This window comes from Gastrolobium bilobum, unplaced genomic scaffold (assembly GCF_033153095.1).
Source record: "Gastrolobium bilobum isolate Gb01-03AN ecotype WA unplaced genomic scaffold, APGP_CSIRO_Gbil_v1 utg1963, whole genome shotgun sequence".
NCBI classification, from domain to species: Eukaryota; Viridiplantae; Streptophyta; class Magnoliopsida; order Fabales; family Fabaceae; genus Gastrolobium; species Gastrolobium bilobum.
The window spans coordinates 81457-109040 of record NW_026896527.1 but is presented as its reverse complement, the minus strand read 5'-3'; the positions used below and the strand labels follow the sequence as shown (position 1 = coordinate 109040).

The window sequence follows — 27584 nt, the reverse complement described above, 5'->3', positions numbered from 1 at the left end:
AAAAATAATAAATATAAACTTTCCCAATAAATAAATCGTAATAGAGTAAAAGTATAATTTAACAAAAGAAAATAAACCCCATCTACAGACAGGGCAGCCACTGAAATCATAGAATTTTCCGAACCCGAAAGATACAAAACCAGTTTGCTACCTTCTCTAACTTAGCCGTTGCCTCCATCTCCGAATCCGAAGCCATACGCTTAATCGAGAACAACAAGCAAAGACATGAGAACCCCTTCCACTCTTTTCCTCAAAGCCCACATTCCTTCCTCCATCTTACTCTTCCCAACCTCCAAAGGTTCACTACACTTCCATGTTCCTACTTTCAAAGGGTGTTTTTTTTTTTTTGTTTTTTTTTGTTTTAGAGCTTTATTATTGATTCTTTATTTAGTTTCTGTTATTCCTTGTAATGGGTGAAGTTTTATTCTTCTTCAAATTTGTTTATTTCAGCCTTCAAATGTTAATTGAATTATATCATGCTCTTGAATCCTTTTATTTTATTTTTCCTCTTCTTCATGTCTTGCATATTCTCATAGTTGGCTCTTGCTTTTAGCATCCATTTGGTCACAGCTCTGTTTTATTTTTAAATAGACTTTCTGGAATAGCTTATAATTGGGTATATAATGCAGGAACACACAAGGCAAAAATGCATCCCATCTTGTGCTTCTGTAAGAGAATCCAAACTAATTCATATGAAGTTGCTAATGGAAGCTATCATCCCACTGTGGAGCAGACAAAAGAAAAGAATATATTGGTATGTATTGCTTCTACAACTGTAAATGTCCAGTGGCCTATCATGAAAGTTATTTTGCTCACAAAGAAATGAATGACAGAATGTCTAATAAATCAAGATGGATATGAAGATGGGTTAACCTATCTTTATCTAGAAGCCAATGGCTTAGCCACTTATTTTATGCATTAAAATATGTATAAGGAGGATAAATGCTTTGAGATTCCATATGCATTTCTTGCTTTTTTCTATTCATTTTCTTCAATTTTTAAAACTCTTTAAGTAGTCTCCAAACAGGAATATTTTCTCTATTGCTAAATTCTTAATGGGAAGCCAGGATTAATAACAAGGGCGAAGCATTTCTTTGTTCTACGGTCACCAACAGGATTAACTTCTATCAACAGTTGCAATGTGAAAACCATATAAAACATTGATCTCCTGATATATGTTCTTGCTGTTTAGAAGCTCCATGTCAGTATCAACTTGTTTCTACAATGTATGCTTCTTTGTGCTTTGTAAAAATTGTGGTAGCTACTTTTTTTCTCTTTTTAAATAAATGTTGCCTACCGTTCATGATCTCTAGTGCCAGTCAATGGGAGCAATTATTTGAATGACATATTAAACTCAATTCTAGCCCGCCCAAATTAAAATACCATGGAAAGCAGTAGATGTAATCTAGAATATCAACTTGTTTAGACTCTCAACAAATAGGACGTTATTATATTCATATGCAATATGTCATGGTTAGGTTATCTAATTTACATTACTCATATCAATTTTCTTTTCGTGTGTTACTTTTGCTATTGTCATAAACCAACTCTCTAAAAGCTTAAATTGTTATGTGAAACACATGAATGGTTTTATATTTTATCTCTAACATGCCCTTTCACGCAAGAGCTCTTTGACTTTGAAGTTTGGACAGGACACATGCCTACCTACCTTGTGCTAAATATCAACTTTTTTATTAGAAGAATGGTTACAACTTACAACAAGAATCAAACTCTAGACCACTTGGTCATAGAGGCTTTGATACCATGACATGGACTAACTCTTTCAAAAGTTTAAGTTATTAGGTGAAACACATGAATGATTTTTTTTTCCTGATGGATGTCAATTAGCATGTACTTTTACTTTCAAGGGCGCTTCGTTTACAATGTTTCTGTTTATTATTCAGTCTTTGCTTGTTCATGTTTGTGTTCGTTTTGCGCGCTCTCTCTCTACACACACACATGTATATTGTCATATTCAAAAGTGTCATGTTCTCAGTCTTTTCTTTAACCTTGACAACCCGTGTTTTTTTATTTTTTTATCTAAATATTCTATTATGTTAGTCCCACTTAAGAGTGTCTTTATGGTAGTTTGGAAAAAAGATTTACTAGTGTTACCATTTAAATATTCAAATTGAAGGAAAAGCCATCTGGAAAAATTGAATCTATTGGAGCATTTCAAAAATTGCCTATAGTGATGCCATCTGTTGACATTCTTGGGTCAGCACTGAGAAAGGCAAAGAGGATTTCTCCAACAAAAGGTTCTTGACTGCAATTATGTTCTTTAATTCCAAGTTGACATTTGTGTTTACATCTTAAATCCAACGGTCGACATAAAATTTATTGTTTGTGCAAACTGTAGGAATTGCCAATATTGCAAAAAGAGAGAAAAACAAGGGTGCAAAGCAACTTGATGCACTGATGAAAGTATGTTTTTAATTTTGAAATATGTCTATAATGTCTATTCCAGCGTCTATTGTCCATTTTATATAAAAAGAATGTAGCAAAAGTTAACATTACAGCTCTTGGCAGGAACTTGCTATTCCCTTGAGGACGTATGTGGAGAATTTTCCTAACAAAACATATCTTCATCCTTATGAAAGGTCTCTTATTGAGCTGACTCTTGGAGATGGATATTATGAAAAGGTATTTTAGCAGAATTGCATTGCAGCACTGAACATGTGTTTATTGACTTCCGTTGGCATGTTCCCTTAATTATTGTAGGACATATATAGTCTTATGAAGTTATGATTATTTATCAGTCCCATTTTTAAAAGGCTGCATCAACACATATTTGTGGTCAATGGCTATATTTATATATAGTTGTTCATTTTGACATTTTCTAATTGCAGATTTAAATTTGTTTAACAGGTTCTGGGGAAGGTAGATCGTTTAAGGAAGAGGGTAGTATCTGTTGGAAAGGAACATGCTTCACTTTGTGCTAAGGTTTATTTTCTAATTTACCTTTAACAATTTCTTGGCTGGGTAATTCTGCCGTTGACATGCTGCTTGAAAGTTTTATTTGCACGGATTTTTATGAAGTTTTAGTTGGCAAAAGTAGGAGTCCTTCTAGGTCTAGACTTCCATTGTAATTTGTTCTTGTCAAAGGTATAAAATCTTGTCTTCACATTTATATGATTTTATGGTGTTTAAATATTTTTGAAGAGATCTTTATATCATTTTTATGGTCTCCATTGTTTCATCCTTAAAGCAGGAAGCCTTGCCCTTGTCAGTTTTTGTATCATGATATCAATCTGTTATTTTTCTGAAATTGATTCTATCAGATGGAGAGTTCTGATGTCTCTTTATATATTCATCATATCACTGTGTATTTTGCCATCTTTTGCTTTCTTAACATGATTGATATCCTTTCATCATGTAACAGTCTACATCAAAGCGAGAAGCAGAGGAAAGACTGAATGAGGTGAATTTCATATCTTGTGAGGAAACATCTGGTTTCTAATTTCTCTGAAGATTTCAGTATATGCCATGATGTTATGCAGGGTCTTACGAAAATTGAAGAGATTTTTGCTCAAGAACGGAAAGTTGTTGACGATTTGTTAGACATAGCAAAGGTATTCTGCATTTTCATCATATGAAATCCTATGTCTGCTGTATCATATATATATATTTACTATTTAGGCATATCAAGTGAGAAGCATGAGAGGTGAGAAGAGCAAAATGCTGACCATACAATCATACATGGATGGTCAAGATTGGTTTTACTTGAAACTAATCTTGACCATCCTTATAAGATTAAATGGTAAAGATTAACACTTCTGACGCTCGTATACTCTCTCTCTCTCTCTCTCTTTACACACACACACATGCTTGCTGTCAATATACATATCAATTTTCACAATTTGGGTGGCCTGTGATGCTTAATCTTTTTTTCTTCAATAATTTTCCTTCTGAGCTAATTCATATCATCTAGCTGATACCTGATAAATTTTACAGACTCTGAGGGCAATGCCTGTAATTAATTTGGAAACACCAACACTCTGCCTTGTTGGAGCTCCTAATGTGGGCAAATCTTCTTTGGTCCATATACTCTCTACTGGCAAGCCTGAGGTGTGCAGCCAATTGTTTGAATATCTTTGTTAAAATCCTTCTTACGCACACTGTTTATATTTTAGGCTTTTTATAAAGCCGAGCTTGAATTGAATTGTTGATCTTGCTAAGGTAACTAGTCTGACCTTATAAATTCTACATTTCAAGCATCTCTCTCTATTTCCTTCTTATGGGTCTGCCCAAAAGATTTGATAGGCATATGATGATATCATACAATTAACCTTGGTTAAAGTTGCCACTGCTGGATAATGATTATAATTCCGACTGATTCTCTGTTATAATGTGAATCTTTTTCGGTTGATCTGTGACTATCTCCAATGGTTCTGTGATGGGGTTTCAGAAGTGCTCAAGTGCCTTCTGTCATGATTTTAGTGTTTTTTCTTCTTTGACTCCGTAAAAAGGATTTTTTTTTTCTAGAATATGAATGCATTTAAAATGATGAAGACTCTTTAGTGGATAGTTACTCTTGACTGGGTGTGCAAATATAAATACCAAATTTATAGTTTTAGATGCAAATATAAGTATGCTTTAGATCAGAATGGTTGAATGCAAATCCAGCTGTCCTTGCTAAGCACAAAGTTCATTTCTCAGGGATATGCTTCACTTGGAAAAAGGAATTGTATATTGAATTGTATTAAACATGTACAAGAGGTTCTCTATTTCAAGAGATTAAGTGACCTAGTAGGCTAATCCCAAAGAAGCTTCTAGAATAACCTAAAGGAATAAAAATAATTGTTTACGAATATAATTATTTGCAACACTCTCCGTCAAGCTGAGAATATATATTTATCATTCCTAGCTTGTTAGTAAGTTCTTAAAATCTATCAGCGGGAAGCTCTTTTGTCAAAACATCAGCTAATTGGCACCCCGAGGGAATGTATGGAGTGGAAATCAACCCACTATCAAGTTTCTCTTTGATGAATTGGCGGTCAACCTCAATATGCTTAGTTCGATTATTTTGGACTGAATTATGAGCTATACAGATGGCGGTATAGCTCGAAACTCCGCCTCTGCACTTGATCTAGCAATCACATGTTGTTTCTTACTCCTCCTTGTCACTAGGTTGCCACAAAAAAACATGCAATAGCCGGTGGTAGGTCGACGATCAGTCACTGACCCATCATAATCGGCGTTAGTTTATACTTCTAAGGAAAGATTTCCTCTACGCCAGAATAATAGCCTTCTACTAGGAGTAGCTGTAAGATATCGAAGAATTCTTTCCACTACGCGCATGTGTTTGTCCCTTGGATTATGCATGAACTGGCTGACAATACCAACCGTATAAGCTAAATCAGGTCTAGTATAAGCCAGATATATTAACCACCCCACTAGTTGTTGATATTGTCCTTTATCAATTAAAGGACTCTGTTCTTCATTGCTTATTTTGTGATTTTGCTCGATGGGAGTACTAGAGGGTTTACACCCAAGTTTTCCTGCCTCTTTAAGAAGATCAAGGACATACTTCCTTTGATTAATATAGATTCATTCTTTTGAATAAGCTAGATTCCTTTTTTTGAATGAGCTAGCTCTATCCCTAGGAAATATTTCAATCTCCCAAGGTCCTTAACCTCAAATTCAGAGGCTAGTCGTTCTCGTAAGACACGTTTCTCCATTATATTATCCCCTATTATAATAATGTCATCTACATACACAAGGAGGACAATGAGTTTACCATCTTGTGAATGTTTAAAGAAGAATGTGTGTTCTCCTTGATTCTTTTTATATCCTAAGACCATCATAACCTTAGTCAATCTCTCAAATCAGGCACGAGGGGATTGCTTCAGCTTATACAAGGCCTTTCTCAGCCTACAAACTTTATTTTCTCCATCTGTAGAGTCAAATCCTGGTGGGATTTTCATGTAGACATCTTCTAACTCAATGTTGAGGAAAACATTATTCACATTAAATTGATTTATGTCCCAATTGTAATGTGTAGCAAGGGATAATAAGGCTCTTATAGTGTTCATTTTTGCAACTGGAGCAAAAATTTCTTCATAATCAATATCATAGGTCTGAGTGTAACCCTTGGCTACTAATCAAGCCTTATATCTCTCAAGAGTACCATCAAAATTATACTTTAGAGTATACACCTATCTACACCCTATTGCGTTCTTTCCACTAGGCCTATCAACGACTTCCCATATTTTATTTTTCAAAGCATCTATTTTATCTTGCATTTGGACCCAATTCCCATCTTTCAATGCTTCGTGCATTGATTTCGGGATTGGGATTGAATCTGGTGCTGAAGTAAAGCTTCCATGCTGCACATACAGGTTATTAGAAGAGACAAACCAGGAGATAGGATGTTGTGAAAGTTAAAATGTGAGTCACTTGTCATATAAACAACTCGCTCATGAAGGTGAATTTTTTTTTTTTTCGATCTTGTTCTTCATTGTGAAACCTTAAACACCTTACGATCCTCATAAGTTGCCTTAGGATCGATTAATTAAAAACACGCAGGGGTTGTAGTTTTCACTCTTGATCACCTGAAGACACCAAAGAGTATGGTGTCCTCTAATGTTGATTTACACGATTGTCCCTTGATAGTGTGCAAGAACTCCTTCTCCTTAATCCCTCCTTCCTTGGTGCTTGCTAGGCGAATGCAAGGTTGAATGCTATCAAGTGTCTGAGTTAATTTTCTAAAGACTATAATTGTGTCATAAGGTTAAGTGTGGGGCATATCAATAGAGGAATGGAGGTATGTAAGGGGCGTTCAAAACTTAGGTTTTCATGAAGCAAAAGTAAGCTGCATATGTCTCTTGAAAAGACTCATAAAAGTGGCGCCTAACAAGCCCACTTAAATTAAGATTTGTTCCTAATTTTGAATTCCACTCAACAGCTTCCTCTAAGAGGATTTTCTGAATCCTCTTATATTTGATCATATCATGTAGTTGGAGGACCGTTCTCCACATTTGAATTCAAAATTCAAATGACCAACTGAAGGTGCTTCATGAATTTCAAAATTCAAATGGTTTCTAGAACCATTTGGAATTTTGTCCCAATCACAAAACATATTTGAATATGAAATTCAAACCTTCATGGAGCCTATCATGATATTCGAAATTTCAAATGGGTTTTAGAAGATTCCACTTGAAAAATTCGCACCTATTCTTATCCTTTCCATGTTGTTGCTTCAACAATTTCATGAAGCCTTATCCAATCCCAATTGGATAGTGCTTTGGATATTTCAAAATTATCCTTATCCACTTATCCTCTTGACTTCGAATTTGAACTTAAATTCAAATTTAAACTTAAATTTCAATTTTGAATTCAAATTCATTCTTATCCTAGTTCATAATTTAAATTTGAATCCAAAATTTGAATTTTGAATTTTGAAATTCAAATTAAGATTTGTGACAAAACTCATTTTAATCCAGTTAGCTCCTTGGCTTACTAGGACTCATGGCCCAGACCCTATTGGGCTTTCTAACACATTTGGACTTATTAGTGGAGAAACAAATTTCAACACTAAAGCCCAAATGGGGTGCATGGTGTGTTTGAGAAATTTCACTCAGTCTTGACTAAAGCCCAATATTGGCCTAAACTTTCTATAACACGCCATCAAGAACAATCTTGATGTGTGATCTATTAAGCCTAATTAGTCACTAACATGGGTAAACTTCGACCAATGAAACTCCTTTAATGGGCTTAATTTATCTTATGACCACATAAGACACGAGCAATGCTCTGCAGCCCCAAAACTAATTGAATTGATCAAGTGATCTACCTTTTTGATTTGGAGACCGTGCTGGCATCATCCCTCGTATCGTCGTTCACACTTAGTAGAGAGCAATGATAGAGTATTATCTTTCTTGTGTGACTAAATGTAGCTTTTTCACAAAACTAGGAATTTTCTTATAATGACTCTAAGGTGGATATATGACTCCTCATGATCCTTTATTGTGCACAGATTCTCGAGTCTAAACGACTAATCCCTTGTAGGGGACTATGAGTCCTATCGGTATGTCTATCTATACTCATGTATTCGAGTTATATCCAAGAGTACAATGATTTCCCTGTTTTCAGGAAAATAGAGTTGTACAGTCGAAGTATAACCCTAGGACATAGTGTTTGATGACATCCTCAATCAGGACGATTTGCACTATCAAACGATGAAAGACATTACAAATCCAATGATACTCTTTACAATGAATCCTTATGGAGTCTCTCAGTGGGTTAGTTCGGTGCCATCTGTTTTCTAACAGATCCACCCACGACATCAGCTAAGGCATCACCATGCCTCCATTCCATGAGGTCCTTTCCTTGTATCTCCATACAAATAGATGTTGCCGTGTTGGTCTTATTGAGATCACCAGTGCCCTATCTTGGTGATTCAAGATTAGGAACAAGTTTCAGCTTTCAGGCAATAGACATTTAGTGCACTCGGGTCCTCATGATCATGATCCCTATCATAGATTCTCAAGTGAGCATCCGTTCTATCTCTAGGGATCATGATCCCTATCATAGATTCTCAAGTGAGCATCCGTTCTATCTCTAGGGCCTTTATCTTTAAATGCATATTAACCATAAATAAAAGGCGAGACAAAATATGATAAAGATAAAGTGTGTTCAAATTAAATCAATCATGAAATGCTAAATAGAAAAAAATGTTCATTTGACTAAACAGATTATCTCTAGGACACCTACATAATAGCAGTTAGGTGCAAGATCTTTTTTCTTTTCTTAAGGCAATGAGTAAGTCATCAAAGTCAACAATGGATAAGTCATCAGAGTCAATAATATTAGGCTCAGAAACAGGAGATTTAGGACTTACTAGTAGTTCAGAGGATTAAGGTTGCTGGTGGGACAATATGGGTTGTTTCCTTCACTGATATACCAATTGAGGTGTCCTAGCCTTTTGTTCCTTATCAACTAAGTCACGTTGCGTATTTGCAGAATTTGGAGTGTCAGAAACAGGAAGAGATATAGGTAATGATGAAGAAGACTTAGACTCAAAAAAAGAAAGAGACATCGGAGCTACTTCTCTCCCCTGAAGATGAAGATCGGGGTAAAAGGACTTAGATCCATGAAAGGTGACATCCATAGATACAAGGAATTTTCGGCTAGGAGGCTGATAGCATTTGTAGCCTTTCTTAACAAGGGTATAACCAAGGAAGATACACGTAAGAGCCCTAGGGTCCAACTTACTCTGATGTTGTTTATGAAATTGGATGAAAGCAACACATCTAAACACTTGGGGCTAAAGACTCTGCATAATGGAAACAGAAGGAAAGAAAGAAGTCATGGAGTGAATAAGACTTACATGATCAAGGATTCGGGATGATAAACGATTGATTAAATAGGCTGCAGTAGGAATGGCATCTCCCTAATAACAATTGGGTACATTTGTTGAAAGAGTAATGCTCGAGTGATTTCAAGAAGATGACAATTATTTCGCTAAGCAACCCCATTTTGCTTAGGGGTGTTGACACATGTGAGTTCATAAATCATTCCCTTATCCCTTATAAATTAGGAAAGGTACTGGTTGACATACTTCGTACCATTGTCTAATCTCAATCTTTTAATATTTTTGCCAAATTAAGTCTCAATTATATTATAAAATTAAATAAATTGCTAAGGAACTTCAGGCTTGCCATGCATAAAAAATATCCAAGTTACTCGAGTACAATCATCAATAAAGGAAACAAACCATTTATTATTAGAAACTTTAAGGGCCTTAGAAGGATCCGAAACATCATAATGAAAAAGATCAAAAGGTTCAAAACTTTTTATTGTACTAGAAGGAAAAGTTATATGATGGTGCTTTGCTAACTCACAAACATCACAATGAAAAGACTTAACAGAGTTAGATAAAAACAAGTATGAAAACAAAGACTTAAGCAGACTAAAAGGAGGATGTCCCAAGCGTTTGCGGTAAAGCCAAATCAGAGAATCAGAAGTAGACGGGCAGCGAGTCATCAATGTATGATCCTGAACACAATCTGCAGCAAACTCGGGAACAAGATAGTACAACCCACCCTGCTCCTTAGCACCCCCAATCGTCTTCCTTGTGGTGAGCTCCTGAAAAACACTATGAGTAGGGAAGAAAGTTACATTACTATTCAAATCTTTAGTAATTTTATGGATAGAAAGAAGATTGGTGGAGAGATAGGGAATATGAACAACATTTTTGAGATGCAGGTAAGGTTGTATGTGTATGTTATCAGAATCCGCAAATGATGTGTTAGACCATCAGCAACGACTATAGTATGGGTGCCAATAGTGGGGTGATAAGAAAGAAAAGAATCAGTGCAACAAGTCATATGATTAGTAGCACCAGAATCCACAATCCAAGAATTTTAAAATCAGTACAGGAAGCAAGAAAAGAATAAGAGTCGGCAGTCATACCAATCATAGCCAAGGCACTAGTACCGGATGGCTTACTCAGAGAATCAAGCATAGTCCTAATACGCCCCAACTCGTCTTGGAATAGTAGTGAATTTCGAAGACGTAGGTAGAACCATCAACAATCATCTTTCTTGGTCTTAGAGGAAGAACCATCAGCAGTCTTGCTAGAGGAACCTCCTTGAGAAGAACCTTCTTTCTTTGTCGAGATCATACCAGACCCATCAATGCTTATAGAATCAGTAGAAGGCTTAGAGGACAATAACAAAGTAGACCTATATGATATTTTAGCATTCATTATAACTCCACTGCGAGTCTCCTCACCCCTAACGATATTAAAAAGCACAGAAAATGATGGTAATTTCTCTTTGCCAAGTATCTGAACCCGAATAGGGCCATATTCAAGGTTCAACCCTGCAAAAAAATCAAATATGCAATCTTTTTCTATTCCCGCAGGTAAGGCGGTAGCATCCTTAGTACATTTCATCTTCAAACTCTGATATTGATCCAACTTAGTCCTCAACTCCTTCATAATGTCATAATAGGATGTCACAAATAGTGAACCCTGTTTGGTAGAAAATATTATATTTTTTAACTCATAGTAGGTGGGCCACATCTTGTTTCAAAGAACATGTTGATCGAATAGCTTCCCAAATTTCCTTAGGGAAGATAAGAACATGCAGTGATGACCCACATCAGAAGTCATAGAGTTCCATAACCATGTCATAATAAGAGAGTCCTCATCATCCCACTCAACAAACTTGGGATCTATTTTGGCAGGAGCGGGGCCATCAAGATGAGCAACCTTATCTTTAATGATAGTGCGAACAAGTTGAGACCATTGCAAATAATTAGTCCCATAAAGACAATAACCAAGATGTAAGGCAAGAAGGTCATTGTGACTGTAAAGAACCTTGGGATACACCACCCCAAAAGCTAGCTCAAAGGGTGGGAGTGCCCAAGACCTTATAAACTCCACATTAGTTGCACATACAACCAATGTGGGACTATATATCTCAACACGCCCCCTCACACGAGAGCCCATTGGGCTTGAAGAGTGGACAATGCAACAGGCCCAACCTACCTGTGCTAAGAAACGCCACAAGAGAAAGTGGGGGGCGGCGAGGCTCTGATACCATGTAAAGAACCTTGGGATACACCACCCCAAAAGCTAGCTCAAAGGGTGGGAGTGCCCAAGACCTTATAAACTCCACATTAGTTGCACATACAACCAATGTGGGACTATATATCTCAACAGTGACTAAGAGGGGCAACTGACTACGTAAAGGGTTGTGTAACCTCTGAAAGGGTGGAGCTACTACTGTTAGTAACTGTCATTGTGCACAACGGTATCCGGAGAGTCCTAACAACAAAGGAAGGGTTAGATATGAGCAAAGGAGATTCGAAAAGCCAAAAAGTTTGAACTTTTAGGCAAAAACACAACAACACACAACCAAACAATATCTAAATAGCATCCAATCTACAAAACAAGCTCAGATCTAGAAAGAGCAAGAAGAGGCGAACCGAACAACGATGGTCTGAGACGGAGAATCACTGCCCAGAAAGCCCAGCTCCAACGGGGACCAGAAACAAAGGTTCCGCACTAAAGGCGGCTGTAGTGGAAGTAAGGCCCTCAGAGTCGAGAGCTCTGATACCAACTTGAAAAAAGGAATTGTATATTGAATTGTATTAAACATGTACAAGAGGTTCTCTGTTTAAAGAAATTAAGTGACCTAATGGGCGAAGCCCAAAGAAGTTTCTAAAATAACCTAAAGGAATAAAAATAATTATTTACAAATATAATTATTTACAACAACTTCTTTAATACTTCTGATCAGTATTTGTTTACACTTGCATTCAGTTTTGGGAGGTCCTCATTTCATTTAGGATTTTTAGTTTAGTAGAAATTTGATTGAGGTCCTTATCTCAGCGATTTTCACTATTGTCATTTGATTGAGTTCATCTCCTATCTATATTTTTTTCCACCTTAATTCCCTCATTAATAATTTCCTTTTTACTCAGGGACCTCATTTGGGATTTTCACTTTAGTAGAAATTTGATGATCTGCAAGTGACTCACAATCCCTATTTATTTTACTTGTAACTCTTCACTTATCTACAAGTCCTGACAGAAAAATTTGGATTCTGGATTATTCTGGCTCATTCTCTTATAAAGCCCTCTTTCAGTTTCTCACTCAATCCCCTCTAAATCAAAGGTTCCTTCTTGACAAACTCATTTGGAAGTCCAAAGCTCCTTTGTTTGCTTGAGAGTAATCCTGTAAGCCCTTTAATTTATATTATTAGAACACAAGAATGAAATTCCCTACTTGTAGGGTTGATAAAACTAGTTACAGCAGGTTTTCTATTTCTAATTATAGTAAGAATCAATAAATACTAAAAAAAAAATTGTACCAAAAAAAAAATATATATAAATATAAAAAAAATAAATCAAGAAATATTAACAATCCTCCTCAAGCTGCTGCATATATGTCATAAACATGCAGCTTGTTATAAAGGGTACTTTGCCAATATATTTAGCCCTTGAGCTGCCTTTTGGGGTTGAGTTAGACCCAATCATAATAAAGCGGGGGAGGATTGCTCAATCATTATAAAAGGGTTCTTTTGCCCATATATTTAGCAGATGTCAGCCTTCTTAACAGATTGCCCATATATAAAGGGTGCTTTTGGGGTTGGGTCAGGCCTCATCATTCTAACAGAGATTATAATGTCCATATCATTCATATCTTGCACTAGTCGTCAGTCTTTATTCTCTTTTTTCTTCCTACTGTATCTAAAACCCTATAATTTTAACACCAATAATGAATACACAAATCCTATCTTCCCTAATTAACTTGTCAACAAAGAACCTGAACGTAACTGATCATATGTACGAGGAATCTTGACACTAAGAGCTAGGTTAAAATCCAACACATTTTTCTTTAGGCTTCAGCAAAAACTAATAAGTTGCTGAAGATTTAAATATTCCAGTGTCCATATAACCTTTTTTCTCTTCCTTTCTCCTTTTCTTTCTACCTAATATTTCAGGTTTGTAACTATCCCTTCACCACAAGAGGAATTCTTATGGGTCATGTTGTTTTAAACTATCATAAGTTTCAGGTTAGCAATTTTCTTTGACTTGTTATTTTTTTTAGCAGTTTGTCTTTGTTAGTTACATATAATGCAGTTGTAATTGCATACCTGACATGATTGTAGGTAACAGATACTCCAGGCTTGTTGAAGAGACATGATGGTAATTAACATTTCATATATTTTTCTCAATTTTTAAGTAGTATTAGTCTATCTTATGCGGTGAATGTTATATATCCAAGGTCTTAAAGATTTTTACTCCATCATTGGGTTGAGGATTAGAGGCTGAGCCTTGAAACAGTAATAAGGTTGCTCCTTTGTGATCGGAAGGTTACGGGTTCGAGTATGGGAAATAACCTCTTTGCAAAAATGTAAGAATAAAGCTGTGTACAATCAACCCTTATCTTTACCCTCTCAAAGTTATGTGTGCACAGGGGTTTGCCATTTGGTTGAGGTTTAATTTCCTAATACTGGCAACTGGCATAGTATAGAGTAGCGTTGATAGTGATGTCCATTTCCGTTTTACCTTAGTTTCTTTAGCTCCTCCTTAGATTTCGTAGTGCTACTTATTTGGCTCCAAAGATCTCTAGAAGGTTCTGTAAAGAACCAATTCAACCCAAAGATCTCCAAAGATCTTTTGAGCTGGTATTCATTTTTCAGTTTTCTTTTAGGAGAATTCCATGTTGTTCTGAATGAGTAATTCTCTTCTGCGTTAATGATGTTTTTATTATTTTTTTTCTACTAAAAAATAGTGTAAAGAAAAAGCTTGGTGTGAAAGCTGGAGTTAAAGCAAATTGACTTGTTAAAAATTCAATAGAACCTTCCATGTTGATAAATGGTAATACTTGACTTTGAGTTTGAGTTGTTGGAGGATCTCAGATCTCCTGCGCCTCGTAATTATTTTTAATAAATTCCAATTGATTTCCTGTTCTTTTGTTGTAGTTCTAACATAAAATTTTCCTCCTTTTAATTTTTTTTTCTGGTTTGGATATTTAGAGGACAGGAATAATTTGGAAAGGTTAACCATTGCTGTCCTTTCCCATTTACCAACAGCAGTTTTGTATGTTCATGATCTTTCTGGGGAGTGTGGCACCTCACCATGTGATCAGGTGTGCTTCTATCACAACTGAGTTATTAGAATAACTGAAAATAAGTGTGAAATTGATCTTCTTTAGCTGGCTATAAAAAAAGTTGCCCGGTTCATTGTTTTCAAATTTATAATTCAAGAAGACATGATTTCCTTCAAGCGGTTGAAATATTAGTCATGGCTTTGTATGAAGTCGTATTATGTACTTGTCTATACATGTGCTTGCCCACAAATGTGGCTCCATTTGAATAAGATTTTGGTGAAAGTTTTTTTTTTTTTTGGGTGATTGTGTTTAAATTCAGTGCTTCTTCATTTTAATGTATTCTGGGGAAGTCAACTTTTTGTTATCTACTGTTAAGACTTAAGAATTAAGATGAAGAGAAAACCAGAGACAAGATGAAATCTGTGTGTTTGAATTACACAACAGAGGCTCTTATATAGAGTTAATAATTACAAGAATCACAAATATCGTATTACAAGATTTGTTTAGCTTTTATTTGCAATATTAACATATTTTCCTACAGATTTGTAATTACTTCGATGGAAACCCATAAAAGTATATCTGCCAGTACTCAGAAATAAAGTAGCAGAAATTGGTGATGAGAAAGTGATGGGAGTTGACTGAATTGAGTATGGTCTAGTTCTGGCCACCTCTACACTGCTTCTACCCTTTTGTTTTCTGCTTGCTAATATAAAAGGAATGGTTTAACAAGTGATGCCTGCCTTGAGAAAGGCCCCTTGTAAATGAGCTACATTGTGGGTTGCTGGACTCTTCTTATGCCTTACAAGATAAAACAAGCTTTTTTTACTTGAAAAATAGAAGGAAAATATATTATTGAATTATAATTACAACTGTACAAAAGGTTCTCTATTTAAAGAGACTAACTGACCTATTGGGCTAAGCCCAAGGAAGATTCTAGAATACAACAATAAATAATAAATAAAATAATAATTATTTACAACACTCTCCCTCAAGCTGAGGAATAAATATTTATCATTCCCAGCTTGCTAGTAAGTTCTTGAAATCTATCTGAGGGAAGTTCCTTTGTCAAAATATCAGCTAATTGACGCCCAGAGGGAATGTATAGAGTGACGATCAACCCTCTATCAAGTTTCTCTTTGATGAAATGGCAGTCGACCGCAATATGCTTAGTCCGATCATATTGAACTGGATTATGAGCTATACAAATGACAGACTTGTTATCACATAGCAGCTTCATGGGTCCTTCACATTTTATTTTAAGATCATCAAATATAATTTTTAACCATAATAATTCACAAATGCCTAGAGCCATAGCTCGAAATTCAGCCTTTGCACTTGACCTGACAACCACATCATGTTTCTTATTACTCCACGTTACTAAGTTACCACAAAGAAACATACAATAACCAGTGGTAGATCGACGGTTAGTTACGGATCCAGCATAATCGGCATCAGTATAAACTTCTAAAGAGAGATTGCCATCACGCCGGAATAACAGTCCTTTACCCGGAGTGACTTTAAGATACTGAAGAATTCTCTTCACTGTCTGCATGTGTTTTTCTTTTGGATTGTGCATAAACTGATTGACAATACTAACAACATAAGCTAGGTCTGGTCTAGTATGAGCCAGATATATCAATCTCCCAACTAGCCGTTGATATTGTCTTTTATCAACTGGAGGACTCTCCTTTTCATAACCCATTTTGTGATTCTGCTCAATAGGAGTACTAGAGAGTTTACACCTAAGTGTTCCTACTTCTTTAAGAAGATCAAGTACATATTTCTCTGGCTGTAAAAATTCCTTCATTTGAATGAGCTACTTCTATCTCTAGGAAATATCTCAATCTCCCAAGGTCTTTAATTTCAAACTCAAAGGCTAGTCGTGCTTGTAGAATATATCTTTCTGCAAAATCATCACCTGTTATAATAATATCATCAACATACACAAGGAGCACAATGAGCTTCCCATCTTGGTAGTGCTTAAAGAAAAGTGTGATTTCCTTGACTCTATTTGTATCCTAAGGTTATCATAACCTTAGTAAATCTCTCAAACCAAGCACGAGGAGACTGCTTCAATCCATACAAAGCCTTTTTAACCTACAAACTTTATTTTCTCCATCCACAGAGTCAAAACCAGGTGGGATTTTCATGTAGATCTCTTCTTCTAACCCACCATTAAGGAAAACATTCTTCTCATCAAATTGATTTATATCTCAGTTGTAAGGGGCAGCAAGGGACAACAAAACTCTCACAGTATTCATCTTTGCAACTGGGGCAAAAGTTTCTTCATAATCAATGCCATAGGTCTGAGTGTAACCCTTTGCGACTAACCGAGCCTTATATTTCTCTAGAGTACCATCAGAATTATACTTTAGGGCATAAACCCATCTGCACCTGACTGCTTTCTTTCCATTAGGTCTATCAACAACCTCCCATGTTTTATTTTTCTCCAAGGCATTCATCTCCTCTTGCATGGCTAAAGCCCAATTCTCATTTTTTAATGCTTCATGTACTGATTTGGGATTGAGATAGAATCTAGTGCTGAAACAAAGCTTTTGTGCCGCACAGAAAGGTTAGTAGAAGAGATAAAACGAGAGATAGGGTGTTGGGTACAAGATCTTTTTTCTTTTTCCTTTTCTAAGGGCAATGGGTAAGTCATCAGAGGCATTAATATCAGGCTCACAAACAAGATGTTCAGGATTTACCAATGGTTCAGACAATTGAGGTTGCAAGTGAAACAATGTGGGCTGTTTTCTCCTGTTCAGGACTTACCATTTTGGAGATGTAAGGAAGACTGTAAGAATATGTTACCAAAACCCGCAATTGATGTGTGTGAGCCATCAACTACAGTTATTGTGTGGGTGCCAAAAGTAGGGTTATAAGAAAGAAAGGAGTGAGCACAACAAGCCATATGATCAGTAGCACCAAAATTGATAATCCAAGAATGTTTAAAATCAGCACAAGAAGCAATAAAAGAATGAGTAGTAGAATTCATACCAATCATAGCCAAAGCACAAGTATCAGATGTCTTACTCAGAGAATTGAGCATAGTCTGAATCCACTCCAATCATCTCCGCGTATAGAAGTAAATTTTGAATATGTAGGTTATGTCTCATTAGGAGCAGCGGTCACATCCGAGGAAACTAAATGAGCTTGACTGTGCATCTTTGCCATCTTGTCCAAGACATTTTGCTTCCCATTGAGGAGAAAGCATAGATCCTTGATATGACCTGCCCTTCTACAATAGGAACATCAGTGATCATCTTTCTTGGATCTGGTGGATGCACCATCAACAGATTTGGTGAAGGAACCCCCTTGAGAAGACTCGTCCTTTTTTACTGAGATCATAGCAGACCTATCAATGGGTCTAGAAATAGCAACAGCCTTAGAGGATGATAGCATAACAAACTTATCTGATGTGTTGGGGTGCATTATAACTTCTCGACGAGTCTTCTCACCCCGAACAATATTGAAAACAGTAGAGAGGGATGGTAATGTGTCTTTGCCAGGTATCTGAACCCGAATAGGATCATATTTAGAATTCAACTCAGCAAGAAAACCAAAAACACGCTCATTTTCCACCTCCTTGGCTAAGGCAGTAGCATCCACAATACATTGCATCTTCAAACTTTGGAATTAGTCAAGCTCAGTCCATAATTCCTTTATAACACCATAATAAGTTGTCACAGATAGGGAGTCCTGTTTAGTAGAAAAGATTTTATTGCGCAATTCATAGCGCGTAGCCATATCTTGTTTCAAGGAGTAGGTTGAGTGGACAGTTTCCCAAATCTCCCTAGCGGAAGACAAAAACATGCAGTGATGACCCACTTCAGGAGTCATCGAGTTTCGTAACCAAGTCATAATAAGGGAATCCTCATTATCCCAGATAGCAAATTTAGGATCAATGGTTGCAGGAGCAGGGCCATCTAGATGAGCAATCTTATTGCGACTCTTGATCATGGTGCGAATAAGCTGAGGACCATGATAAATAATCCACCTATTAAGTCGATAACTTTGATGTAGAGTTGGAAGATCATAGATTTGTAATATTATTGAATTGTATATTTTTTGTACAAGAGTTCTTTATTTAAAGAGACTAAAAAACCTAATGGGCTAAGCCCAAATACACTTATAGATTATTCTAACTATTAGAAAATAATAATAAAATAATTCTAATATTTACAATACTCCCCCTCAAGCCGAGGAATGGATATTTATTATTCCCAGCTTGGTAGTAAGTTCTTGAAATCTATCATTAGGAAGACCCTTAGTTAGGACATGAGCCAATTGACGACCAGAAGGAATATATGGAGTAGGGATCAGTCCACTGTCTTATTTCTCTTTAATGAAGTGGCGATCAATCTCAATATGTTTGGTTTGATCGTGTTGAACTGGATTGTGGGCTATACAGATAGCTGACTTGTTATCACAAAGTAACTCCATAGATCCTTCATATCTCACCTCGAGATCATCGAGAATGATTTTCAGCCATAATAACTCACAGATACCTTGAGCCATAGCTCGAAATTCTGCTTCTGCACTTGATCTAGGAACCACATTTTGCTTTTTGCTTCTCCATGTTATAAGATTTCCACAGAGAAACATACAATAGCCCGAAGTAGACCGTCGGTCAGTCATCGATCCAGCATAATCGGCGTCTGTATAAACTTCTAAGGATAGGTTTCCTCCTCTTTGGAACAATAGTCCTCTACCTGACGTGCCTTTCAGATATTTGAGAATCCTCTCCACAGCTCGCAAGTGTTTCTCCCTCGGATCATGCATAAATTGACTAACAACACTAACTGCATGAGTTAGATTAGGTCTAGTATGAGCTAGATATATCAATCTTCCCACTGTTCATTGATATTGTCCTTTGTCAACTGGAGAGCTCTCATTTTCACTTCCTAGTCTGTGATTCTGCTCAATCGGAGTATTGGAAGGTTTACACTCAAGTTTTCCTCCTTCTTTAAGGAGGTCAAGAACATACTTCCTTTGACAAATAAATATCCCTTGCTTTGAATGAGCAACTTCTATCCCAAGAAAATATCTCAGTTTTCCAAGATCTTTAACTTCAAATTCAGCCGCCAGTCTTTTTTTCAGAGCACATTTCTCACCTATATTATCCCCTGTTATAATAATGTCATCAACATAAACTAGAAGGATAGTGGTCTTATCTTCCTGAGAATGTTTAAAGGAAAGTGTATGATCCCCATGGCTTTGCTTGTATCCCCATGAAAGCATGACTTTGGTAATTCTTCGTAACCAAGCATGTGGGGATTGCTTCAAGCTATACAACTCCTTCTTTAACTTGCAAACTTTATTATGTCTATTTGTAGAGTTAAATCATGGTGGAATCTACATGTAAACCTCCTTGTAATTCACCATTGAGGAAGACATTTTTCACATCAAATTGATTCAAATCCCAGCTACAATGAACAGCGAGGGACAATAGAACTCTTACAGTGTTCATTTTGGCCACTGGAGCAAATGTTTCTTCGTAATCAATGCAATAGGTTTGTGTGTATCCCTTGGCTACCAATCGAGCTTTATACCTCTCAAGAGTCCCATCAGAATTATACTTCGGAGTATACACCCATTTGCACCCTACTGTCCTCTTTCCATTTGGCCTGCCAACAACTTCCCATGTATTATTCTTCTCCAATGCATTCATCTCCTCATGCATGGCTTGAACCCAATTATAATCCGTTAATGCTTCATGTACTGATTTCAGGATTGAAATGGAGTCAAGTGCTGTAATAAAACTTCTATGCTGCATAGAGAGATTTTTAGAGGAGACAAAATGAGAAATAGGGTTTGGGTACAAGACCTTTTCCCTTTTCTTTCAGCAATGGGTAAGTCATTAGAATTAATATCAGGCTCAGGAATAAAAGAAGTAGCGTGTTCAGTACTTACTAGTGGTTCAAGCGATTGCAGTTGCTGGTGGGGCAGTGGGTTGTTTCTTCCTTTGGTATAATAGTTCGGGTGTCCCAGCTTTGCGTACTTTCTGTCTATCAATAGGAGGCATGTCACTTGAGGAATCAGATGAATTTTCAGCTTCAGCAATTAAGTCTTCCTTCTCATTGTCACGTAGTGTAACTACTGGAGTAGAAGACGTAGGTAACAGAAAAGGGAGACTCAGATTCAAAGAAAATGGATGAAGCTTCTATACTATTCTCCCCTGAAGCTTGAAGGTGTAGAAAGTAAGACTCAGATTCATGGAGGCTAACATCCATAGAGACAAAGAATTTACTACTTGGAGGGTGGTAACATTTGTATCCTTTCTTGTTGGGAGCATAACCAAGGAAGACACACTTAAGGGCTCTAGGCTCTAATTTACTCCTATGTTGTTTATGGATATGGACGAAGGCAACACATCCAAAGATACGAGACTGGAGACTTTGCATAATTGGAATAGAAGGAAAAAAAAAGGTCATGAGATCAACAGGACTTACATGGCCAAGGACTCTGGAAGGCAGGCGATTGATCAAATAGGCTGCAGTTAATAAGGCTTTTCCCCAGTAAGAGTTGGGTACAGATGTCTGAAACAATAATGCTCTGGTGACTTCAAGCAAATGTCGATTTTTTCTTTCAGCAACCCCATTATGTTGAGGGGTATCCACGCAGATGAGCTCATGAATCATACCCTTATCTGAAACAAATTGTGACAGACGCTGGTTGACATACTCCGTACCATTGTTAGATCTTAATCGCTTAATACTTTTACCAAACTGTGTCTCGATCATTTGATAAAATCGAATAAACAATTCTCGTACTTCTGACTTGTCTTTTATCAAGAATATCCATGTCACCCGAGTGCAATCATCAATAAAAGAAACAAACCACCTAGCACCTGAAATATTATGTACTTTAGAAGGGCCCCAAACATCCGAATGGATAAGAGTAAATGGCTCAATACTCTTTATTGAACTTGAAGGAAAGGGCACACGGTGCTGTTTCGCAAGCTCACAAACATCACAATGAAAGGAGTCAATTGACTGATCCTTAAACAAAGAAGGAAACGTTGACTTCAATAAGCCAGATGACGGGTGCCCCAGGCGTTTATGATGAAGCCAAATCTGTGAGAATGAAGTAGACGGGTGATGACTCATCAATAATTGATTCCCGGTATTGCTTGTAGCATGCTCTGGAATGAGATAGTACAACCCACCCTGCTCCTTAGCAACTCCAACCGTCCTCCCCGTGGTGATATCTTGAATAACACAATGGGTAGGAAAAAAGGTGACAACACAATTCATGTCAGTTGTAAGCTTATAAGTGGAGATAAGATTGGTAGAGAGCTGAGGAACATAAAGAACATTTTTTAAAAATAAGGAAGATTGAATTTGAATATTACCAGAACCCACAACTAATTTTTGGGATCCATCAGCTACAGCTATAGTACGGATACCACTAGTAGGGTGATATGAAAGAAAAAAACCAGCTAGACAGGTCATATGATCAGTTGCACCAGAATCCATAATCCATGAATTTTTGAAATCGGTGCAAGAAGTAAGAAGAGATGTAGGGTATGTGATCTTACCAAACATAGTCGATCAAAACAGTAAAATAAAATAAATTTCTCTTTCTCTTCCATTTTTTTTTCCTGATGAACAGTACCGATGAACAGTGCGCGTGAACAATACCGGTGAACAGTACGTACTTTTTTTTCTTCCTGAGCTGCTCCGGTCGTCTGATGAATAAGAAACCTGAGAAAACGGAGTGAAATAGGGGTTCTCACGATTCAAAAGTTCCCCGGAAATTTTCTCCCGCCGGCGGCTTTGTGGCGGCGAGAGGCAAATAGGGTTTGGTTTTTAAAGGCGATGATTTGCGGAAACAGAGCCCTCAGAATCGAGAGCTCTGATACCAACTAGAAAATAAGATTTGTAATATTATTGAATTGTATAATATTTGTACAAGAGTTCTCTATTTAAAGAGACTAAAAAACCTAATGGGTTAAGCCCAAATACACTTAGAGTATTCTAACTATTACAAAATAATAATAAAATAATTCTAATATTTACAATAGGTTGCAGGAGCAGGGCCATCAAGATGAGCAATCTTATTGCGACTCTTGATCATAGTTTGAATAAGCTAAGACCATGATAAATAATTCCACCTATCAAGTCGATAACTCTGATGTAGAGTAGGAAAATCATTAGGACCAAGCGGGGTCGCAACAGGCTGTGCAACAAGTTGTGCAACAGTCGAATAATCATCGGAGTTGGCCATAATGCGAAAAATAGATAAAAAAACAGCAACAGGAGGCATAAAAACACACAAAAGCACACCCAAACGGCTTCTGACTCTGGCGATGAACAGTGCTTCCGGTCGGCGATTGATTGGGAAACATCCGTAGACTGATAATCAATGCCATAAGTCTATATGTAACCCTTGGCTATTAATTGATCCTTATACCTGTCAAGAGTACCATCTGATTTATATTTCAGATTATAAGCCCATCTATACCCAACTGCTTTGTTTCCGCTTGGTCTATTAATAACTTCCCATGCTCTATTTTTCTCCAAGGCATTCTATCGTCATGCATGGCTTGAGCCCAATTCTCATATTTTAATGCTTCATGCACTGATGTCGGGATTGAAATGCGATCGGGTGCTGAAATAAAACTTTTATGATGTATAAAAAGTTCCTTAAAAGAGACAAAATGAGAGATAGGGTGTTGGGTACAAGACTTTTTCCTTTTCTTTAAGGCAATGCATAAGTCATTAGGATTTATAATACTAGGCTCAGGAATAGAAATTGAAGTGCATTCAGTACTCACCGGTGTTCAGGCGATTGCATGCTGGTGGGGTAGTGTGGGTTGTTTCTTCCTCTTATACAATAATTCGGGTGTCCCAACCTTTTATAGATTAGCCTTCTGTATATTGTTAAGGGGAGGTATGTTGGATAAAGTATCAGATGAACTTCGAGTCTTATCAACTAGGTTTTCCTGCTCATTATCATGTAATGTAGTAACTAGGGCAGATTAAATAGAGTCTGACTTAGGAGGTTTGGGAAAAGGTAAGTGGGACTCAATCTTGAAGAAAATGGACGAAGCTTCTAAAGTAGTCTCCTCTTGAAGCTGAGGACGAGTGAAGAATTACTCAGATTCATTAAAAGTGATATCCATAGAGACAAAAATCCTGCGACTCAGAGGATAATAGCACTTGTACCCCTTTTCGTTGGGGGCATATCCCAGGAAGATACACTTGAGAGCTCGGGGATCCAATTTACCATGGTGCTGTTTATGAACATTGATGAATGCAACACACACAAAGATGCGAGATTGAAGGCTTTGCATAATAGGGACAGATGGAAAATGAGAGGTCATGAGGTGAATAGGACTTACATTTCCAAGAATCTGAGAGGGTAACCAGTTGATCAAATATGTTGTAGTCATCACAGCCTCTCCACAATAGGAGTTGAGAACAAATGTCTGGAAAAGTGATATTCTAGTAACTTCAAGTAGGTGATGATTTTTCCTCTCAGCAACCCTATTCTATTAAGGGGTAACTACACATGTGAGCTTATGAACCATGTCGTTGTCCTTAATAAATTGTGTGAGTTGCTGGTTAATGTATTCAATATCATTATCAGTCCATTGTCTTTTAATATTTTTCCCAAATTGGGCCTCAACCAAGTGATAGAATTTAATGAATAACTGTGGTAGGTCTGACTTGTCCGTCATTAAGAAAATCCTAGTTACTTGGGTACAGTCATCAATGAATGAAACAAACCACTTAACACCTGAGATATTATGTACTTTATATGGTTCCCAAACACCAAAGTGAGCAGGATCAAATGGTTTGGCAAATTTATGGAGCTAGAAGAAAAAGATATACGATGGTGTTTTGCAAACTCAGAGACATCACAATGAAGTGATTCAACAGACACGTACTTGAATAGGGTCGGAAACAGTTTTGAGAAGACTAAAAGGTAGATGCCCCAGACGCTTGTGTTGAAGACAAATCATAAGCCACCAACAACTGTTCCCGGGCACTATTTGCAACATGTTCTTGTAGGAGACAGTACAACCCACCTTGTTCCCTAGAAACTCGAATTGTCCTCCTCGTGATGAGATCTTTAAAAACACAATGTGTAGGAAAGAATATTACACCCCTTTTTGTTGTGAACGGAGAGAAGATTATGAGAGAGTTTGAGAACATGGAAAATATCTTTTAGTTATAAGGAGGGTTGAACTTGAACGGTACCAGAACCCACAACTGATTCGTGGGATCCATAAGCGACAGTAATACTACAAATACTAGTGATGAGTTAATAAGAGAGAAAGGTATCAAGCGGACATATCATATGATTAGTCAAACCAGAGTCAACAATCCACAACCTTTCAAAATTAGTGCCAAAAGCCAAAAAAGATCGAGTACGTGTGTCCTTACTAGTCATAGCATGAGAGCAAGAGTAAGATGTCTTACTTAAGATATCCAAAGGATATGTTAGAGAATAGTATAAACTATTAAAAAGCCTTCACCCACCAGCTTAAGCTTTTGGGTTGAATTGGTTCTTTACATGGTATCAAAGCCTCGTGTCTCAGGTTCGATCTTCATCGCCCTCCACTTTCTCTTGTGGGATTTCTTAGCACAAGTAGCTGGGTTGTGCCTTGTCCAGCCTTCCAGGCCCAATGGGCTTTCGTATGAGGGGGCGTGTTAGAGAATAGTATAAACCATTAAAAAGTCTTCACCCATCAGTTTAAGCTTTTGGGTTGAATTGATTCTTTACAGGATCCACAAACTAGAGCACTGACTTTCTTGAGTTACCGGAGCTCCCTAAACAATGATATAAACTTCAGATCTGAGGAATGAAAGCCTAAATGAACCAAAAAGATTCAAAGCTTTATGGGAAAACAAAGACCCACAACCCAAATGCTATCGGATCGAAAAGATGAGGATAGATCTGAAAATTTTGAGTGAAAAAGTTGCTTTCCTGGTGGCAACTGGTGACTGGAATAGTGACCGGAGGTTGAGGCACAACAGCTGCGCAAGAGGATCCGCACTAAAGGAGGTGACTTGGATGTACTAAAGGCGTAAAGAAAGAACCGAATTAGAGGCAGTGGCTGTGGAAGCAAAAGGCTCCTAGATCGGGAGCTTTGATGCCAACTTGAATGGAGAAAATTTGAAAATTATTATTGATTTTCAAAAGTACATGTACATAGAGATACAATATATATAGAAAGACTAATGGGCCTAAAGGAATAAACGCAAATCCTAAAAAATAATATAACTACTAAAGGAAACATAATTTGATTAATGAAGGAAACAAATATTACATATATTTTCCATTTTTACAACAAAGATCTTTCTTTTCTTTTTTTTTGAATTTTATTTATAAATAAAGAAGTGGAGTGGGAGAATCAGCCGTAAACTCCCTCTGCTATGTTGATAAATTAGGGAATGAGAAATTGAGGTCACAGCTTGAGTTTTGACAAATATTATACGATAAAGAGAATCATAAAGGTTTAAATTTTGACCTTATTTTGAAAGGTTTATCACTTACAACTAAAACAGCCCACTGTTTGAGATTGATGGGCATCTGGCTTTTTGTCTGTTCCTTGTCTATAAGTACTACTTTATTCCATTCTTGCTTTTGGTAAGGCATTCAGTTGATCATGGTTGCCTATGCAGTTTTCAATATACAAAGAAATCAGAGAAAGATTTACTGGGCAATTATGGCTTGATGTTGTGTCCAAATCTGATTTGTTGAAGACGTCTCCTGTGGTCTATGCAACGGAAGAGCCTTGTCCCACACAACCAGAGCTGGAGAAGTACCGAAAATCAGGTCCTGATGGAGCTATAAGTGTATCTGTGAAAACACAAGAAGGACTACATGAGGTGAGGAGAATCTGTTCTAAATTTCCATATTTTCACTAGAATCTTTAATAATATGGGTGCATGTAAGAATAAAGTCATGGTAGTGAATTTCAAATAATGGATTTCACTAGTTGCACAATGACCTTGTTGATGCTGGCTTATGGAATTCTTTACAGCTCAACTTGTGAAACTAGAAAGCCTTGTGGTGGATAGAAATTTTTACTTTCAAAGGATAGTTAGGGCTCGAATCACCTCATAGAGGGTAATGTTATCAAAGTTTAGTTAAGATTAAATATGCAAGGGTAAGGATGTATATAAGAGGTTAATAATGTAGATACACTGTATAAGGACCAGGCCTAGGACTAGGTCACGCTAAATGATTATATCGTGGAGCTTAGGTAGAGAAGTAGGAAAAGGTAATATTAATACTAAGGAATAAAATGATATTGGATTTTATAAAATACAAAGCACTAACATGTATTTCTGTGGCCAAGTTTATTAAGTAATAAGGGTTATTGCTTTTATTGTGTAGCTGAAGCATAGAGTGCATGAGCTGCTTAATTTGCAGATGGCCAAGATAAAAAGTATAAGCAACAACCAAGAGTAAGTGAAAGGTGCCACTCTAAGGGGACATCAAAATTTGTGAAGAAACTTTCTGGTAAAATAGGGAAGTTGAAATCTTCATGAGCCTGAGTATCTTTGTAAATTAGTTAGGCAAGCTCTATGGCGATCCTCCAAACACGAGAACAAGCAAAGGCTTCACTACTGGCTCCATTACTGTCTGCAAGCAATTAAGCATCGTCCAGTAAATCAAGGGGTGACACGCTGAGCATCTGAATTTTCCAGAAAGTTTTTGGTCATCTATTGTATTTTTTGAGGGAATCTTTCTTGTTCCAACCATATTTGACCTTCTTGAAGAAACAAGAAATGATTGTCTCTTGGCTTTCCAATCCATCTGGCCTTGCATTTAATTTGTTGTAGTCATAAGTTGTAATTATGATGTATCTTAAATCCATTGTTAGAAGTAACCATTACTTGGTTTAACTAAAGCTTGTTTCAAGGATTTATGTTTCACCTTTCTTGTGTTATGCCTTGTCAATAAAAACAGAAAATGCTTCCTTAGACCGAATGGTAATCATGGTTACGAAGATCTTATATATATATATATATATAGATAGATAGATGTAGGATCC

The 27584-nt window shown here is 36.9% G+C and overlaps 1 protein-coding gene across 2 annotated transcripts; it reads left to right on the top strand.

Annotated features, from left to right (window-relative positions):
• The first annotated feature begins 146 nt into the window (after positions 1-146).
• On the top strand, positions 147-27482 carry LOC133300266 (uncharacterized). 2 transcript variants are annotated; one of them, XM_061499781.1, is made up of 14 exons: positions 147-298; positions 630-754; positions 2138-2258; positions 2360-2424; positions 2530-2643; positions 2869-2943; positions 3383-3421; positions 3501-3572; positions 3955-4068; positions 13458-13529; positions 13626-13662; positions 14496-14608; positions 26206-26412; positions 26960-27482. In XM_061499781.1, exons 1-14 carry the CDS (start codon positions 226-228, stop codon positions 26996-26998), a joined length of 1266 nt encoding a protein of 421 aa, XP_061355765.1. In that variant the 5' UTR covers positions 147-225; the 3' UTR covers positions 26999-27482. The 2 variants fall into 2 exon arrangements, with proteins under 2 accessions (XP_061355765.1, XP_061355764.1); XM_061499780.1 differs by having other exon boundaries at positions 26924-27482.
• The last annotated feature ends 102 nt before the right edge of the window (positions 27483-27584 follow it).